This window comes from Manis javanica, chromosome 8 (assembly GCF_040802235.1).
Source record: "Manis javanica isolate MJ-LG chromosome 8, MJ_LKY, whole genome shotgun sequence".
Lineage (NCBI taxonomy): Eukaryota > Metazoa > Chordata > Mammalia > Pholidota > Manidae > Manis > Manis javanica.
This window is the reverse complement of record NC_133163.1, coordinates 107,366,714-107,385,279: the sequence shown is the minus strand read 5'-3', so window position 1 is coordinate 107,385,279 and position 18,566 is coordinate 107,366,714. Positions and strand designations below refer to the sequence as shown.

The following is an 18,566-nucleotide window of genomic DNA, read 5'->3' as shown; positions in this document are numbered from 1 at the left end:
GTTCCCTAACTGGACAGCACCCTGAGTTCTCTGGGGAAGAACAAGACTCATCTGCACAATGGAGGCTTATTTCAATTCTTTGATCACTCTACAACATTTTGGAGGAGGCTGTTTTAAAAACATTCTGGAAAACACTATGGAATCTTCTATTAGTTAGATGCAAGTTTGAAGTCCAAGTAAACAGCAACAACTTTGTTAGAACATACACAATTTAGCAACTCTCTATTTATAGAGTATTTTAAAATTACATTTGTACCACATGAGGACTCCCAGTTGTAATCCTGGCTATGTGACTTCCTGTGAGTCACTTTACCTCTCTGAGCCTCAATTTTGGAATCCATAAAACATGGTGGTTAAACTAGACCAGGGGATACCAATTTGTTTTTGACCCTAGAACTCCTTATTCAAACAAAATCTTACTTGGAATCCAACATATAAAACACAGTACAAGCTGAGTTTCTCAGAGCTTTTTTTAGGGGTGAGAGCTCCCCATAGGCTGGCTCCTCAGTAACCTCCTTGCCCGCTGGGGCACCCAGAGCCCTCTCCCAGAGCCTGGGCACAGAGCAAGGCAGTTCCAAAAGTACTGGCCTGAATCACCTCTAAAGATCCCACCTCCTCCCTACCCAGACTTGCCTGGTGCCTTTCACATAGTAGGCACTTAATAAATAGTTGAGAGGAAACACATGAAATATTATTCTGCCTGTTCGGAAATGCAGATATGTAGTTTTCATTTCCTTTGCTGATTGACCTGTGTAGTTAAAGTTGCTAAGGTGGATCCTGGGGGAAACCAAATGTTGCATTTATGGAAAAGCTGCTTTTAGACACTGAAGTGGCTTCTAAGTTCAGCATGGCCATAAGTTAAGGGTCTGTCAGCACTTCCATTATGAAAACCTCTTTGTGGTTTTATAACTTAGCCATAAAAGTTTGCTTCGGGCTATCCTTTGGCATACAAATTGAAAACCTCGTTTTAAGCCAAAATGTAGGAATTAGAAAACAAACAATTTATTGGTTTCAGACATAGTTTTGTTACCTGTCTTAGCCAAATAAGATTTATTATGTGGGCAATTAGAGGGGACTAAAGCCACTTGGTTGTTGAAAAACAAAAAAGGTGGGAAATAGCCAAACTATATTTCAAAAGGAGTCCCTGCGCATGATCAATCATTCTTTTTGGCTATATTTTTATCATGTACTTTGTCCCCCACACTGCTGAGACCTGGAGTATTTACATACTCTTTTCCATTTTCTCTTCTTTGTTTTTTTTTTTTTTTTACATTTTCTGTTAATTATATCAGAATGTCAAAATTACCTTGTTTTACCAGAAAGCAAGCAATATAAATGAGAATAATGCCAAAGGAAGAGCTTAATGTTGCTTTTGGTAAATACTTAGAGAAAGGCAAGTGCTCCTCTTAATGAACAGCAAATAAAATATCACTCCTGACTAAAATAGCCATGGAGGGAAATGAGGCTTTATTATATATGATGTTAGACTTGGTTAGACCTGAGGAGCCACCTAGTCAAACCGCAGACTTCACAGTCCAGTCTGAACGAATGAACGCATCCTGCTGCCGGCTAGGAGGACTAGAACCAGGCAATCTACGTGCCAGCCTGGTGAGTGGCTTGTCACTGTTTCCTCCCATCAGATGGAGACATTCAAGTTTCTAGGATTCTACATTTTTCTAGCCCTCTGTAACTCTGGGGCAAAAATCCCGTGGCAAAAAACCTTTGAAACCGAAATCAGTCAAAGGGAGAAATAAAGTGGGAGAAACCTGTTTATTTCCTACAAGCAGTCGTTCACTTCTGCTCTCCCGTGTTTCTCGTCACCCGGCTGCAGAAGAGAGAGCTCCACCCAACCTCTCCAGTCCAGATAAGCCCTCGCTTGCACCTGTAATTACCTATTGATATGGAGATGAACTAAGGCCAGGCAAGATATTCTGGAAATACTGCAATTTTACCCACACCTTCTAATGTCTAACACAAGACACAAACACCCCTGGTCACACAAGAATACACTCTCCTACACACAGTACACAAGGCACTTTGTGACTTTGGTTACCTAAATCACAGGCCACATGCTATCACCATTCTTGTTATAAACTTGTTTCATGTCCTCTTTGGGCCAAAAACAGTTCCGAGCACACAGGGATGGCGGGTTAGTTACTGGGTCACAGACTCTAATCTTACTAGGGGGAGACTCAGGTGTGGGTGAGTGAAATAGTTTAACAACCGGGTCAGTCCTCTAGCTCACAAATACAACCAAACAACTTAGGTTATGGTCATTGATTATCTGCTCATGACTGAAACTGATCATTCATTTATGAATATGGTTCAGTGCTTGACAAGACTTTGTTACAGTACTTGGGAATAGATGAATTTTGCTCAAGATTTAGTCTCTCCATCCGTCATATTAGTGAAGAACCCAGCAGCTCCCTCTTGCACTGTTGTAAATGTCTACCTACGTATCTGTCTTCCCTTTTAGATTGCATTTTGGGGCAGGAACCAAATCTCCTTCCTCTCCACGTCAATACTGTCTGGCACAGGAAAGGTACTCAACAGATGTCTGCTGAACAAATGAATCAATGAACAAAGGAACAATGCACATACTCACTGATAGGACCTATCTCTGAGGTGGGTTCCCCAGGTCTCTCCTTTGTGATCCCCTCTCCCCTGCACGATGCCCCTGCTCTCACAGAAACCAGCCAGACCCCTCAGCAGCACCACTTATCTTTGCTGAAATATTTTTGATAGAAAGAATGCAATTCTGGTAATAACAGCTCAGTAAAATGTTTTCTTAAGTTAAAGAGGAATTTGAGTCAGAAAAATAGGAAATTCCTAAATACCTGGGTAGAAGATCACAGCCCACTCCAATCTCTCTGGTTTCCACTTCAGTCTTCGGCTGGGTTTCTATTAAATAGTCCAGCCTGCTTTGTAGTTCATTATTCTAGGGATGAGGAAGACAGTATTTTTACTAAAGCAAGTATGTTCCACAAATACACGATACCATTTATATACATTATCCAATTTTCCCCAGTGACATGGACATCTATCTATCACCCTGTGTTTACTGAGCACCTCTTACACAGTAGAAATGGAAGAAGCATACTGATGGATCTTTACATATAGCTTTCCAGTGCATGTACATACATATGTATCCAATTTCAATGGGTTTGTAGCATTCCATGGTACAGATGTTACATTATTTATTTAACTAGTCTCTTATTGATGACATTTAGTTATTTATCACTTTTTTTTGCTTTTATAAATGAGGTGCAGCTCATGTTTTAATACTCCCTCATTAAACTATAAAATGAGTAAGTCCATTAATTTAATTTAGTGGGAAATACCTCTATAACTTAATAATTAGTATTTCATAGGTGTGGAAAATTCAGAACCTCAAATATATAAAGTAGAATGAGCTCCTTGGGATTAAAATTAGCATTCTAAATAGTTGTTTTTTTTTTTCCAGGCCAGAGTCAAACATTACATAAGTTGATGATTAGATGTTCAGGAATTAGAAATTTGCCCCATGGGGGAAATGAAAGACAAAGGAGCAAAAGAATTAAAGATACTAGAATGAAAATAGATGGAGTGATGGTGTGTTGGTGCCTAAAGCCAAAAGGCAAACACACACACATATTCAGAAAGAGATTAACAATGGTTATAGGATTGAGACTTTTAGATACTTTTCTTAAAAAAAATTCGATATATTTTTCTGTAATGCTAGACTAAATTTTCATGAGGCAATAACCATATCTATCTTCCTGACTGTATGTATCCTCAGAACATACAAGTAGATAAGTATTTATTGAATAAACATATGTATAAATGCTTTCACAATGAGCATTTTATTTGCATAACTAGAAAAGAATTAAAGCATTTGTCTTTTCTTCTTTCAGTTGGACTTGAAGCTAAGGCAGTGTTCTAAGACACAGGATGGTACATGAAAGCGGAAAAGTTCTTTGGAAACAGAAACTCATTTGTTTTGAAAGAAAGACTGTGGGTTACAGCTCAGTAGCTCCTGTTCTGTATGACTGATACCAAAGAGCTAAGCAGCAGCTCTGGTACAGACTCATGTTCTGCAGGATGTAAAGGCCTATGGATCCTTCTGATAAATGGAAAACAGTGTACAGGAAGAAAATACATTCCAGATTCCCTAGCAGCTGACACGACATGACAAATCTATGGGCTTTGAACCTATCACCTGATACTCAGTATGGGAGAATGGTGCTGGCTCACTGCCAGGGGTAAATCAACATGTACGTGCACACACACACACACACACACCCCTTCCCTGGCAATATCTGGACTCTCCCATTAATAAGGAAAGAGCAAGGCTGAAGAGGCCTGCCCGTTAACAAGCTCCAACAGTCCCACTGCCTTATTCCTTCTCAGTGTTGAGTTTAGTTATCAGCATTTCACAGAATGCTGCGTCAGTACCTATAGTTGGGGGAATAAAAGACAAGTTCAGCAAATATGTCCCAATTGGGACACAGTAAAGAATGGACAAGCAGCCCCATATCTTTGTTCTACTTCAGAGAAACTCTTTGTGCACATCAGAAACCTCTGAAGTTTCTAAGATAAAAAACTTTTAAAAATTTAATACAATATGTAAAAAAAACTTGAGTAGATGGCATGCAAAATTAGGTGAGGGAAGGTGGTTAGTAGTGAAAGAAATCAGGCATGATATGCAATCCTTGTGAAGCTCAGTTTTGTGGGTGTATAGACAACTAAGCAGAAAACAACAGAACAAAGTCATAAACTACCTCTAGTGGGACCCACAGGATATTAAGGGGGAATAGAGAGGTGATGCCTAACTCAAGACTGGGAGAAGGTCTGAATTGTCCATGACTATTTCCTGGAGCTAAGCAAGGGAAAGAGAACAGGAGAAACAAAAGGGATGAAATATTCCAGAATTGTGGAAACATACCAGGTTGAGAACAAGTACCTTACTGCAGTACATCCCTGGGCAGGAGTTAGTTATGAAGGGCTATGCACATCCTGACAAGGTCTTTACACCCAATCCTACAAGACCAAAGTCAACACTAGTTTTATTTCAATCACTTGGGCTCCCAAGTGAAAATTGTATTGTAAGGAAATAAAACTACCGACAAGACGATCAGTCAAGGAAACCACTACAATTTTCCAGTTAAAACAGCAAGAGATGCACTTCCAGTATAGAGGAACACACTGGACAAAGACAAAAAATGATAACTGAGGTCTCTGGAGCTTGACTGAGGACAGGCAAGTTTTAGAGGGGAAGCAAAACTCGGAGCAACTGACAAGCATGGAACGGGTTCTCTGTGATTCACTTGCTTGTTCTGTTGGCAGCTCTGCCCAAGAACAGCACAGTCATGGTGGGAGAGCAGAGACACCGTAAAAATTCAACAGAAAGGTCATTTTTCTGGTATGAAAATAAACAGTAGAAGGAGTCCAAGATAACCAGGGCTAGCAAGAGTAAGGGGGAAGCCAAAAAAGAGACAGAGAAGGCAGAAACTCTTAAATTCTGTGTCTGGACTCAGCTCAAGTCTCCGGCAGACCCTGCACATGCGTGGACAAACCAAAAGCACTCTGCGGCTTAAAGAGCCGCACTGAGGTCTGAGCCATGGCCCGCTACCACACATCAGGGTACAGAAGGGTGTAACCAAACTCGGCACCCCTGAAAACAAAAGCCTCAGTGTTGTTCAGAACAGTAACACAGAATCCAAAGCCTCCACAACAAAACATTTACAGTGTCCAGATTATAATCCAAAATTACTCAACACATGAAGAATCAGGAAAATGTGACCCATTCCCAAGGGAAAAGAGAGTCAGCAGACGCCAATCCTGAGATGACTTAGATGCTGGAACTTTCAGACAAGGACTTTAAAACAGCTATTGTAACAATGCTCGATGAGTTAAAGCAAAATATACTTGTAATTGATGAAGTAGAAAAAAGTCCAACAGAAATAGAAAATTTAAAAAAAGCAAACTGAAATTTTAGAACAGAAAAATACAATGACTCAGATTTTTTAAAAAATCAGTACATTGGCTTAAGAATAGAGATGACAAGGAAGGAGTCAGTAAACTTGAAGACACTAACAGAAATCACTCAGTCAAAACAAGACAAAGAAAGAAAAGACTAAAAATAATAAATGGAGCTTCATGCAACTGTGCAACAATTTCTAATGCTTACCAAGGAGATACTGGAATTACAGGAGTGGAGAGAGAAACTAGAACAGAAAAAATATTCAAAGAAATAATGGCTAAAAGCTTCCCAAATTTGGTGAATGACATAAATCTACAAATTCAAGAAGCTCAGCAAACCCCAAGCAGAATAAATTCAAAGAGGAACACTACTTGGGCACATCATAGTCAAACTACTGAAAGCTACAAGGAAAGAAAAATCTTGAAAGCAATCCTGTTATACATAGGGGAGCAATAATTTTAATTACTACAGATTTCTCATCAAAAACTATGGAAGCCAGAAGACAGAGAGCACTAAGAGAAATAAACTCAACCTAGAACTCTGTATGTATAAAGACCTTACTTTCAGATAGGCAAAGCTAAGTGAATTTGTCCCCAACTGGCCTGTACTACACACAATGCTAAATCAAAGTTCTTTAAGCTCAAGAGAGATGCTCTCAGATTTTCAGGAATGAATGAAGAGCCTCAGAAATAGATATTGTGTGAGTAAATATGAAACAGTCTATTTTATATTAATGTCTTTAAAAGGCCTAAGACTATTAAAGCAGAAATTCTAACAATGTTTATAATATATGCATTTACAATACATATAAAAACAATAACATGGCAGGAGGAGGGGTAAATGGACATATAGCATTGCAAGATTTCTACATTTTACATCAAGTGGTACCATATTATCAACAGACTGAACTGTTAATCATGTATAATAGCTACAGCAATCATCAATATATTAGAGAAAAGAGACATAGCCAAATGCCAGCAAATAAATTAAAATGGACATCTAAAGAAATACTGAAATAATCCAAAACGAGGCAAGGGGAACAAAATCAATAAACAAACAAAACAGAGAGAATAGAAAACAAAAAATAAAACGTAGCCCTAAATCCAATCATATCAGTAATATAATTAAATGTCAATGGACTATACACTCTAATAAAAGATAGAGACTATCAGCATATATAACAAAGACTATATATATTATGTGCAAGAGATGCAATTTAAACATAGACACAGTTCAGTTGAAAACAGTGGATGGAAAAAGATATACCATGCAAACAGTAAACATCAGAGGGCAGGAATGGCTACACTAACAGCAGATAAAACAGACTTCAAGACAAAGAGTATGAACAAAGTTAGTGACCAACATTTCCTAACAGTGAAAAGGTCAGTTCATCACCAAGACATAGCAATAAAAAATGTGTATATACCAAATCACAGAAGTCTAAAATATATGAGGTAAAAAAATAACGAAATTGAAGCAACAGTCTAAAACCATAGCAAAGAATTTTAACCCCACACCCCTCTCTCAGAAATTGATAGAATGATTATACTAAAACCAGAAAAAACATAAGCTAAACAATATTTTCAATCACCTAAATCTAATTGATATATATACAACACACACAAAAACAGCAGAATATATATTTTAACATGAACCAAGAGAAACCATATGCTGAACCACAGAACAAGTCTCAATAAATTTAAAAGTATTAAAACCATACAAAGTATGTTCTCAGGCCATAACAATTAAATCAGAAATCAAAAACAGCAAGATATCTAAGAAAACCTCAAATATTTTGAAGTCAAACTACACACTTCTAAATAATCCACAAGTCAAAAAAGAATCTCAAAAGGAAATTAGAAAATATTTTGAGCTGGATGATAATGAAAATATAACAGATCAGAGCTGTGGGATGCAGCTGAAGTAGAGCTTAGAGGGACATTTATAGCTTTAAAGGCTTATATTAAAAAAGAAGAAATGCCTAAAATCAATGACCTAAGGTCCTTCTCAAGAAGCTTCAAAAAGAAGAGCAAAGTAATACCAAAATAATTAGAAGGAAGGGCATAATAGTATCAGAGCAAAACTCAATAAAATAGAAAATAGACATAAGAACGTATCAACAAAGCTAAAACTGTTCTAATTTTTAAAAAATCAATAAAATTGATAACCCCCTAGCTAGACTAACTAAAGAAGAGGGAATGGGGGACAAATGATCTATATCAAGAATTAAAGAGACACTAAAAGGAAACCAACTTGATATCTATGTGGAAAAAAAGTAAGATCAGTCCTTACTTCACACAAAACACAAAAATTAACTCCAAATGGATCATAGATAAATTGAAAAGGAAAACTACAAAATTTTTAGAGAAAATCATATGAGAAAATCTTGGAACTTTTAGTAGACAGGAGTTTATTGAGATAGGACACAAACAGCATAAGCCATAAAAGAAAAAATTGGTAAACTGAACTTTATCAAAAATAAAAATATCTTCAAAAGATACCATTAAGAAAATGAAAAAGCAAGTCATGGATTGGGAGAAAAGGTTAACTATATATATATGACAAAGAACTATGAAGATATATATAAAGAATATATATCTTTATATATAAAATAAATGATATGAAGATATATAAAATAAAGACCTATTCAAATTCAGTAATAAGCAAGGTAAAAACTCAAAAAAATACTGGAATCGAACAGACACTTCACAAAACAAGACATATAAATGGCTAATAAGAATTTTAAAAGGTGCTCAATATCACTAGTAACCACAGAAATGCAAATAAAAATCACAATGAGATGCCGACACACACCCTCTAGAATGGCTAACCTAAGAAGAGGACAACACTAACTTAGGGTGAGGATGTGGAGGCACTGGAACACTTGAACTGCTGGTGGGAATGTAATACTACAACCCTTTTTAGTAACTGTTTGACAGTTTCTTAAGAAGTTCAACCTATGTCTACCATACAACCTAGCTATGCCACTTCTACAAATTTACCCAAGAGGTCTAAAAACATATGTCTGCATAATGACTTGTACAGGGATGTTCACAGCAGCTTTATGCACAATAGGCCCAAACTGGAAACAACTCAAAGGCATATCAACAAGGGAATGGATTAATAAACTGTGGCATATTCATACAATGGAATTCTACTATACGATAAAAAGCAATGTATGCAACATAGATTATCTCAAACCCTTAGGCTGAGTGAAAGAGGCTAGACATAAGAGTACGTACTGTATGACTCCATGTATGTAAACTACATACAAGTCCAAGGTGACAAGAGGTGATAAAGGAACCATTCCCTCTAAAAAAACAGATTACTGGTTGCTTGGGGGTGAATGGAGACATGGACTGACAAGGGAAGCAGTCTTTGGGAAATGATGGAAATGTTCCCTATCTTGACTGTGGGGGTGGTTTCACAGGTATATACAACTGTGAAAACCCACTGAACTATATACTTTTTCTATTTTAAATGAGGCATAATTGACATATAACATATTAGTTTCAGGTGTACCGCCTAGTGACTTGATATTTGTACATACTGCAAACTGATCACCACAGTTAAGTGTATAAACATCTGACGCTACACACTCTCAATAGAAGGAGTTTATTTATGTAAATTAATACACAACAAGGTTGGCAAGAAAAAAATAAAAGATGGTGAGAGCCTTAACATGGTCTGTAGGAGGAAAGCTAGAGAGGGAGGGGCAGATTTAAGACATACTGAAAAAATGAAATGGCCGGGACGCAGTACAGAAAAACAAAGACTGCTCTCAGTCCTGCAGACTTAACTGAAGTGGGCCGACAAAGAGCAGCCTCAGACTACCTTTCGGATTGCTTCTGGCATGGAGAATCAAATTCCAGCATTCTCCGGCTTTCAAACACCACCACCTTGTGTTTAGATGTGAAATGCATATACCCCCCAGTGGCTTGAGAGGCTGTGTGTCTTCCGGGGAGACAGGCACCTTTTTGCATTTTGGGGGGAAATTATGTCACAAGTGTATGGCAGCCACCTCCTCCCCCAATTCCCTCAGGCCCAGGAAAGGAAGCAGCCGGAGCTGCAGCACACGTGCTGAACAAGAACAAATGTCCAACAAATGTGCATGTGGAGGGAGCCCTGGTGCCTGGTACTGCTGCCCCAGTAACTACACAGTGAGATTTTCAGTAGTCCCAGGAACGTACAACAGACATGCTGAGAGGTTTATGTGCCACACAACACGCATTAGATGCATGATGGACAGAACCAAGACATGGATGCCTTTCCTCTGGCTTTTGAATTCATTTGTAAGTCTAGGATTTTCAGCAAAGAAAAATGGAATGGCACCTGTTCAAAATTTCTGAAAGCTTAGCAACCTAATGAAGATGTGTGCTTGTAATATGATTTTAATAACATTTTCTATATCAAAAATAGGGGCTGGGGTATTTCTTCTTCAAGAGTGAGCAAATAAAACATTGTTTGGCAAAAAAGAACAAAGAAAGAAGGACATGTGTTATATCAGGAAGATTCTGAATTGGTGAAGGAAAATGCAGTCTGAGGGGGCCAGTCCAGAGCAAACTCTCAGGGATCTGGCGAGGGTGAAGGTTGCAAAATCTAATGAGTCTAAGCATCGGTAAGCACAAGTGATGAATTCGGGGACCAAAATAACCCACATTCTCTATTTAAAAGGAGAAGGAGTAGGAGATGAGGGTGGGGGAGGAGGAGGAAGAAGTATGTGTCAGTGACAATGAAGAGAGTCCCTGGGACCTTGACAGTTGCAGAAAGAGTAAACACATATGGCATTTACTATGAGCCATGTACTTTTCCAATCACTTAGTATTACCTGATTTAATCCTTGTAACAACTCTATGGCGCACCATTTTAAAGAGAGGACTCCCATTTACAGATGAGCAAACTAAGGCACAGAGCAGTTAAGTAACTTGCTCAGGATCACATAATTAGTAAGAGACATATCTGAGATCTGAACTCAGGCAGCCTAGGTCCAAGGTCTGTAATTAGCCCTTAACAAAAGGTATCTACTTTATTAAGATAGGATATAGAAGATTACCAGATCTGTCCACCAAAACATTTCAAAGATATTTGAATCACCACCACTCACATCATTATGGTTTATGGCACAGGATGGAAAGTCATGATGTAAAAATTACCAGTGTTAGAACAGATCAGCATAATGATATTCTTAGTGGCCAGCAGAACCCTGTATTGCAGAGCAATACAATTAAATAAATTTGGAAAACATGAGTGCAAACTCATACTATTTAAACAGAAACAGTATTTCCCCCTGAGATGTCACTATGGAAACCGGCTCAGCAGCAGGCAGAGCGCTTTCGCCCACCAGTGATTCTTGTGCCCAGATGGCCTCCAGTACACACTCCTTTTATAGTTTCCACTAAATGAACCAGGACTCCTCGGAGACAAGCCAGGGTCGTGTCGTGGGACAGAACAAAACCCAGTGTAGGTCCGAAGCACCTTGTTGCCATACAGCAAGAATGGCTCCAAAAGCACTGGGAAGCCTGCCACATGGACAAAGCAGTTAATGTAGGAGCACACTCCCCGGCTGAGTTGTGACAATCTGAGCATCAAAAGAGGAGGAGAAGGAAATAGGTATTATGAAAACAAAGTGAGTCTAGGAAATGCCTTGTGTTCACATCATTCAAAAGGGATAAGCACACAGAAAGATAGTTTTAATAGAAAAGAAGGGTGGCCACAGTTGCTACAATTTGTACTGGTTTTTTAAATGAGGAAGCATTAATATATAAAGAGATGTCATTTCTTTTCTAGAATATTAATTACTTATTTGGTTATAAAATTTCTGTGTTAAGTAAGAAAGAATAACAAATGGAATTGTCAGTCAGGTGGTCCCAGGCTGATGGGAGACCTGCTTGGCATTGGCTGTCTTACAACAACCTGGTGGAAAGGGGGACTCTGATAACATGATAAACTAATAACACAGCTTGAGGAGGAAAACCAAGTACTCAAACTCAATCTCTCACCTCCTAGGTGAAATCCCTACATGGCCCACTGAAGTATGATAAAATATTAACAAGAAAGACGTAAGTTTTTAAAATGCCAAAAGGCAGGTCAGTGCATCACAATGATAAGGGGTCATGAGTCTGAATCACCTTGAAGACACCTGGTTCTGATGGTCCACTCAAGAATTAGCATCCACTAATTATGGCTATTAAGGAAAAGTATTCTATCCCCTCGGGACCTGAGAGATCACTGAACCTGTCAGCAAAGTGTCAAAGTGATGTTAATTCTAAGAAAACATTGAAATAAGTAATACATTAGGCTTGGAAAGATAAAAACAAAACAAAACCAAGAACAGAAACAATGAAGAAATAAATTAAATCCAAGATATTTGACATTTTAGAATAAGTTAAAGCGTTAATATATTATTAAATTTTGTCATTATGTAACTTATTTTGCATACATTTTATCTGCTCTTTAAGGCAGATGTATGAAGTGATCAGAAGTAATGAGCCATACTAAATTTGTAGTGGAATTTCAATAACTTAAGGGAATTTGATCAATCAAATATATAATCTATGGTTTAAATCCTTAAGGAAAACTGGTCTTCAGAATCTTGCTCATTGGATATACTCAGCAGACACTGATGGTCCCACCCATATCCTGTGGGCACGCACCATTTCCAGACATGCCACTTGTGACTCTGCCTTGGGGCTTCCTCTGACTCCCAGAGTCCGGTTGGCCCTGCCCAGGGGCAGGCTAGACCTGCCTCAACCCCAAGCAGGCCTCAGCCAATGACTGATGGGAGCCCATGGATGACTGCCCCAGCTTTCTGATCTTTTGGTAAGGATAACTCAGCACACACTATCACCTGGAGACCCCAGGGAGAGAGCCGCAGCTGCTCACAGTGGTGACCTCCTCAATAAGGCACCTATTATTGGCTTTCATCTTCCTCAATTCATTTCCCCCTCCCCTACTGGGGCTTCCTGAGATCACCTCTCAAATAAACTAGGTGGACCCATATCCACATCTCAGGATCTGGGCAACCCAAACTAGGGGAAGAGAAACTGAGCATTAAACAAAGCACACACATGTGTAAGACTCTTCATGCACATTATCTCCTTGGACATTTCATAATCCAGTAGGAGGAGAGCTGGCTGGAGGAGCACAGCCAGGGACAGGGTGGGCGTCCTTCTGCCTCCCTTGTCGGCATCTCTTTTCTCTCTCCAGGAACCCGGCTCTCTGGATCCATGGGCATCCCCCAGGACACTCTCTCTCTGACTCTCACTGAGGATGCTGCTTCCTCCCACAGGACTTGGAGGGCAATCTTAAAAACAGAAACGCCTGTTCATTAGGCGAAGCTGCACCCAGTGAATATGGAGGGGAAGATAGGATGGGACAGGACAAGCATGCATTTATTCAGCTGTCAAGACGCTGAGACTCGTGGGCCCTGAATCTGCAGGCAGGCCCTCATGGTCATGAGGGACTTCTGTTTATGACTTTTCTAGGCAGCCCTTCAAAAATAGTAAATGAAGACTCAGCTCACCACCCCCATAACCGTGGTTAAGAGCTCAGGCTTTGAATTCAGGTGTACCATTTCTATTGTCACCTTGGGCAGGTTCCTTAATGTCCCTGAATCTCAGTTTCCCCATCTATAAAGTGGGAGAAATCTAATCTAACTCAAAGGGTGTCCCTCTTAATAAAGACAGAACAACAATGATAACTCAGATTGTCAAGAGTATAGGACATGCAGTGTCTATGCATTCTTGTTGCATGGCCACACACAGGCAGGTACAGTTATCATCCTCATTTTCTGATTAGAAGAAACTTCCCCAAGGCCACACAGCTAAGAAGCAGATCTAGGGTTCAAACTTGGGCAAGTCTGATTCCACTCTCAACCTCCATGCTATTCAAAGGACAAGGAAAGTAATTAACGGCGCCTTGCGTATACCAGGTGCTGAATCAATGTCATTCCCTTCCTGTTCCCTTACTTCATCGGTCCTCTCCCGGGCTGTCTCCCACTGGGGAAGGGCCCTGTTGAGGGGCACAGACAAGGAGAGATTCATGGATGCTCAAAAGGAAGAGGCTAAATGCCAAGTTCTTAATAAAGAGCCTTCAGAGCACATAGATTTTGGCTTCTCCTTCTATTAATACCTAAGCTTTTAAGGTTTTTCCTTTCCTTCTCTGGAACCTACACAAAATCCCAAAATGGCTTTCGGGAAGCCACAAAGTCAGGAATACTAAATATCTTAAAGGTTTTGGGTGAAATTAAGTCACCTCTAAAACATGTTGACTCAATGCCACAGAAGAGTGTGGGATTAGGAGTCTGTCTCCCAGCCTGGCTCTGGCATTTACTGAACTGGGTGATCTTGAGCAAAGCTACCAGTCTTCTCTGTCGCTTTTAAAAAAAAAATGTTAACACACAGGGTAATAATCCTTGCCTTGCCTTGCTTAAAGTTGCTGAGAGAACTATGTGAGGAATGTCTGTAAAAATACTTCATAAATTATAAAGCACTACACAAATGTGGGAAATTATCAGTGTTAATCAATAGCTTATCAGACTTGCTAAGGAAATTCTTGAACAGGAAAAATGAGAGCCAAAAAAGCAGAAGTGAGCAGCAAGCTGGAATGAGGAGAGTCCGGTGGTAAAGAAAAACTAGCTGTCAGAACCTCATTTTCAGTGTTGGCAGTTAACCTTCAATCAATTTTATAAGGCCAGGAAAGAGCCATATTTTTAATTAAGTGTCGGCAGTAGGCTCAGCAACATTAAATTTAATGGCAGGGAAGACACCAACTTAAAGAAACATAGCTTCTTACCTCTCCTTCCAAGAAAGAGATCTTTTCTAAAAGCTGCAAGATTAAGAGCTGTTTTTGTTGCACCTTTTTCTTTAATGATTCAATCTAGAAAGAAACAAATGGAAATTTGTTGATCAAAAATACAGAACTGTACCATTACCAAGTTAATCCACTGGAAAAGATACCTTTAGTTTTCATTTAAATAGAACCTACACATTGGTGTTTCATGAAACAGTATTAACACAAGATGCTCCACAGAAAGGGAGGCTCCATGGCCAGGTAACTTTGGGACATCAGGCATGATTTTGGGAGTGACGTCTCATTAGGTTTGTTTAATCTACCATTTCCACACCGATTTTGCTGTGTGACCCTTATTAACAACCCATAGATGCTCCTGGGAAGGAACATGTTTTGGGAAATGCAGGTACAACTCCACATAATAATTATTCGGCTTAAACTCACCAGGAAGCCGGCATTTCAAACATTCAGCTCTGTTATTCCTGGTAGTACATAGCTGTTCAACCAGATGTCAAGAGTTTGTTCTAGGAAAAGGGTCTATGTCAGTAAAAGAGCTAACGGAATTCAAAGGATCGAGGACTCATCGAGGGGCCTGGGGTTAGCAGGGAAGGATTCCGAAAAAGAGAGGCTTGAGCTGGGCTTTTGCCTTTGTTTTCATAATATATTCCTTCTTGGACTACTCTGCCTTTGCTTTTCATTCACATATCACGTTCATGGACAAACTGTAAGCTCCCTAAAAGCAGGAACCAGAGCACTCTGTACCAGGGTGTGTGCTGGACAATAGCAGAGAAACAGTGTCCAGGCTCAATAAATAATTTGGAATTTTGAAGAACACACTAATTTTCCAACAATGTTGCATACTGAATTTCAGCATTCATAAAATATTTTTTAAAAAACTCCCTCTCTCTCTTGACGGGTAAGATTCCTCAAGGGAGGAACAACCTAAGACAGGCACAGTCGCAGGGGGGCCATCAGGTGAGAATTTGGGGATCAACAGAGGTGAGGCTCAGAACCTCACCCCCCCTGCTTTGAGAGAAATCTTCTACATCCGTGGATGTCTTGCTGCCCTTGTCTAGCCTGGATTAATACTTAGTCCATATTATTGTTGTTAACAACCATTTGATCAATAAATATGAGAGATGCCCTCTCAAAAAAAAAAAAAAAAAAAAAACTCCCTCTCATTGCAAAATGACACAAGTCCTATAGAAGGGAATCTGAAATAGCTAGAAAAAGTGCCGAAGTACAATTACATTTGCCCTTTGACCCAACAATCCTATTTCTAGAAATAGATCCCAAAGACACATTGGCCAAAATATGAAATGACATGGACACAGGATTTTTGTTTTTTAGAAAACACAAAGAAAACAAAACTCCATCAGTAAGTTGCTGGGTGAATAAACCATGGTACATCTTAACAGTGAATGTCTATATAACCTTCAAAAAAAAACCCATGAAGATCTCTAAAACACCGATATGGTGTGTTGTGAGGAATATACAGTATGCTAACTTGGATGTGAAGCAGATGAGGACATATGAATGTACATATTTGCAAAAGGAAACACTGCAGAGATAAAACAAACCTTAATTATTAAAAAATAGCTATCCATAGAGATAGGGAGGAAATTAGGAGGAGGAGAGGGAACAGAAGAAAAACTTTTCTGATGACCTTGTTACACAGGTTTAATTTTGAAAGCTCACTTTACAGATTAAAAAATAAAACTAAATCAAAAAGAGAAAAAAAAGTGAATCCTAAAACTTGAAAGCAAACTGAAATAAAGGAACTTAACTGTATATAAATTCATAAAAAGAAAAAATTCAAGTGTTGTTAGAACAAGGTAATTTATGTTTTTAGTGGAATGTATTTTAAAGATAAACACAACTAAACTGTAAAGAAATCTCTCATTCACTAAGGAAATTGTTAGAAGTAATATTGGTATTGTTATCTTGAAATGATTTGATATATTGCAGTATAATGGTGTCTGGAACCAAGATTTTTAGTGTAAGAGAAATAAATACAAGTATGAAATCAAAGAAGTAAAAAAAAAATTTTTGTTACAATTGATATGAAAATATCAATATGAGCTTAAAATATTTTATGTTTTTGTTAAATATGCATTCCCTAACCCTGTCCACTGAGATAACTTAGAAATAAGAACATAACATATCCGGATTGTGGTCTCTAAATACCATTCTTCACCCAAAAAAACCCCCACAGGATATCCAAGAACAATGGGCTATTTCAAGGAATAAAAAGTATACTAGATGAACCCAAAACACCTTGTTATGCCTGAAAACAAGGACATGAAAGGTTCCCCTTGGGTCAAGGGTCAGATAATTTGAGCATCAAAAAGAATAATGAGTGTAATTAAGTAAAATACATGGCATGTGTGTGTATATATATATATATATATACACATATAAATAAAACCATGAGTATTTTATGATTCTTAAAAACAAAAACAAAACAGCGACAACTCGACACCACTGGAAATGACAAGAGCACCAACTCCTGACTCAGAAACTTGACAATTTAGAGAAAACAACAAAGCATGTATGCTGCCTTTCTTATATACACAAAAGAGCAAACCATATAAAATGGAATATAATAAGAAAACACTTACGAAAAAAAATCTCTAATGTTGATAATCAAGAAATTGCCCACTAATAACATTGATGAGTTACCTCTTAATAACTCTTAAATTCACCCAAAACTACTGACGGAAGAAATCAGTGTTGGGAGGGTCGGGAGGGATAGCTCCTCTCATGTGCTGCAGGTGGCATTGTAAATTAGAATGACCCTTTGCACAATTCAGCAATAAATACTAAGAGCCATAAAGCTGTTCATACCCTTTGACCCACTAATCCTACTCCTGGGAATTTATCCTAAAGATATATTTCAGACATAGGAAAAAAAGCTGTATATACAAAGATGCTCTTGCTCCTATTATTTATAATAGAAAATGGAAATAACCTTAATGTTTAGCACTAAAGGAATCAATAATAAATTATGGAATATCTATTTGATGGAATATATTACACAAACACTAAAAATAAATATATTGCAAAATGGAAAAGTGTTACAAAACGCCTCAAGGGATTAAAAGAAAAAGTTTACAATAATTGAAGGTACGATCTGGAAGAAAAGTTAAATAAATGCAATGGTTCTGGGGTAGGATTATAGGCAAAACAAAGTTTGTTTTGTTTAAATTTCCTTCAATATTTGTAGTAATAGTTTTCAAGAATCATCCTTATAGCCCTTTTCCATTCCTTCCTATAGTATTAAAATTGTTTGATTTGTAAGATTTGACTTTTAAACATCTTGAAATGATAGGCAAAATGGGTACGGAAATTAACTAAAATGTTCCAAGAAGGTCAGGGGTAATGTTTCATCAAATATAATAAAAAGGTACTTGAAATACACTAGTTTCACTATCTCTGGAGTAATCAGAGTGGTTTGTGAGTCAGGGGAAGCAAGAGATGTAGACTAAAGGCACCCTACTGAACAGTTCACAGGAAGGTATCCAGAGGATATTTCAAAAAAGAAATAGATACAAGGCAAGAGATAACTGGAGAGAGAGCTGAGAGGAGAATTCTGGGAGTTCACCTAGGAGGGCAGAGGACTGATGCTAGAGAGAAAAACCACTCATTCTGGGGAGAAACAATGGGCTGTGGGAAAGATTTTGGGGTACAGAAGCTTCTAATGACAAGGCTCGTGTTTTTTAGCATCTGATGCCTTAAGAGATTGAACTCTTATGCTAAATGAATTTGTGCATGTACATGTGACTTCAGCCTTGAGCATTTCTTACGGAAGCAT

At 38.4% G+C, this 18,566-nt stretch overlaps 1 protein-coding gene across 2 annotated transcripts in view; it reads right to left on the bottom strand.

The window, feature by feature from the left end:
* The window catches only part of MYZAP (myocardial zonula adherens protein), a 98,251-nt gene that overhangs the window by 7,036 nt on the left and 72,649 nt on the right, over nt 1-18,566 (bottom strand). For both annotated transcript variants that reach the window (XM_073211903.1, XM_073211904.1), the window contains 2 exons: nt 14,756-14,839; nt 2,838-2,938 (listed from right to left, as the gene is read on the bottom strand). In XM_073211903.1, the coding sequence (XP_073068004.1) occupies nt 2,838-2,938; nt 14,756-14,839 (185 nt within the window). The remainder of the gene's footprint in view (nt 1-2,837; nt 2,939-14,755; nt 14,840-18,566) is intronic.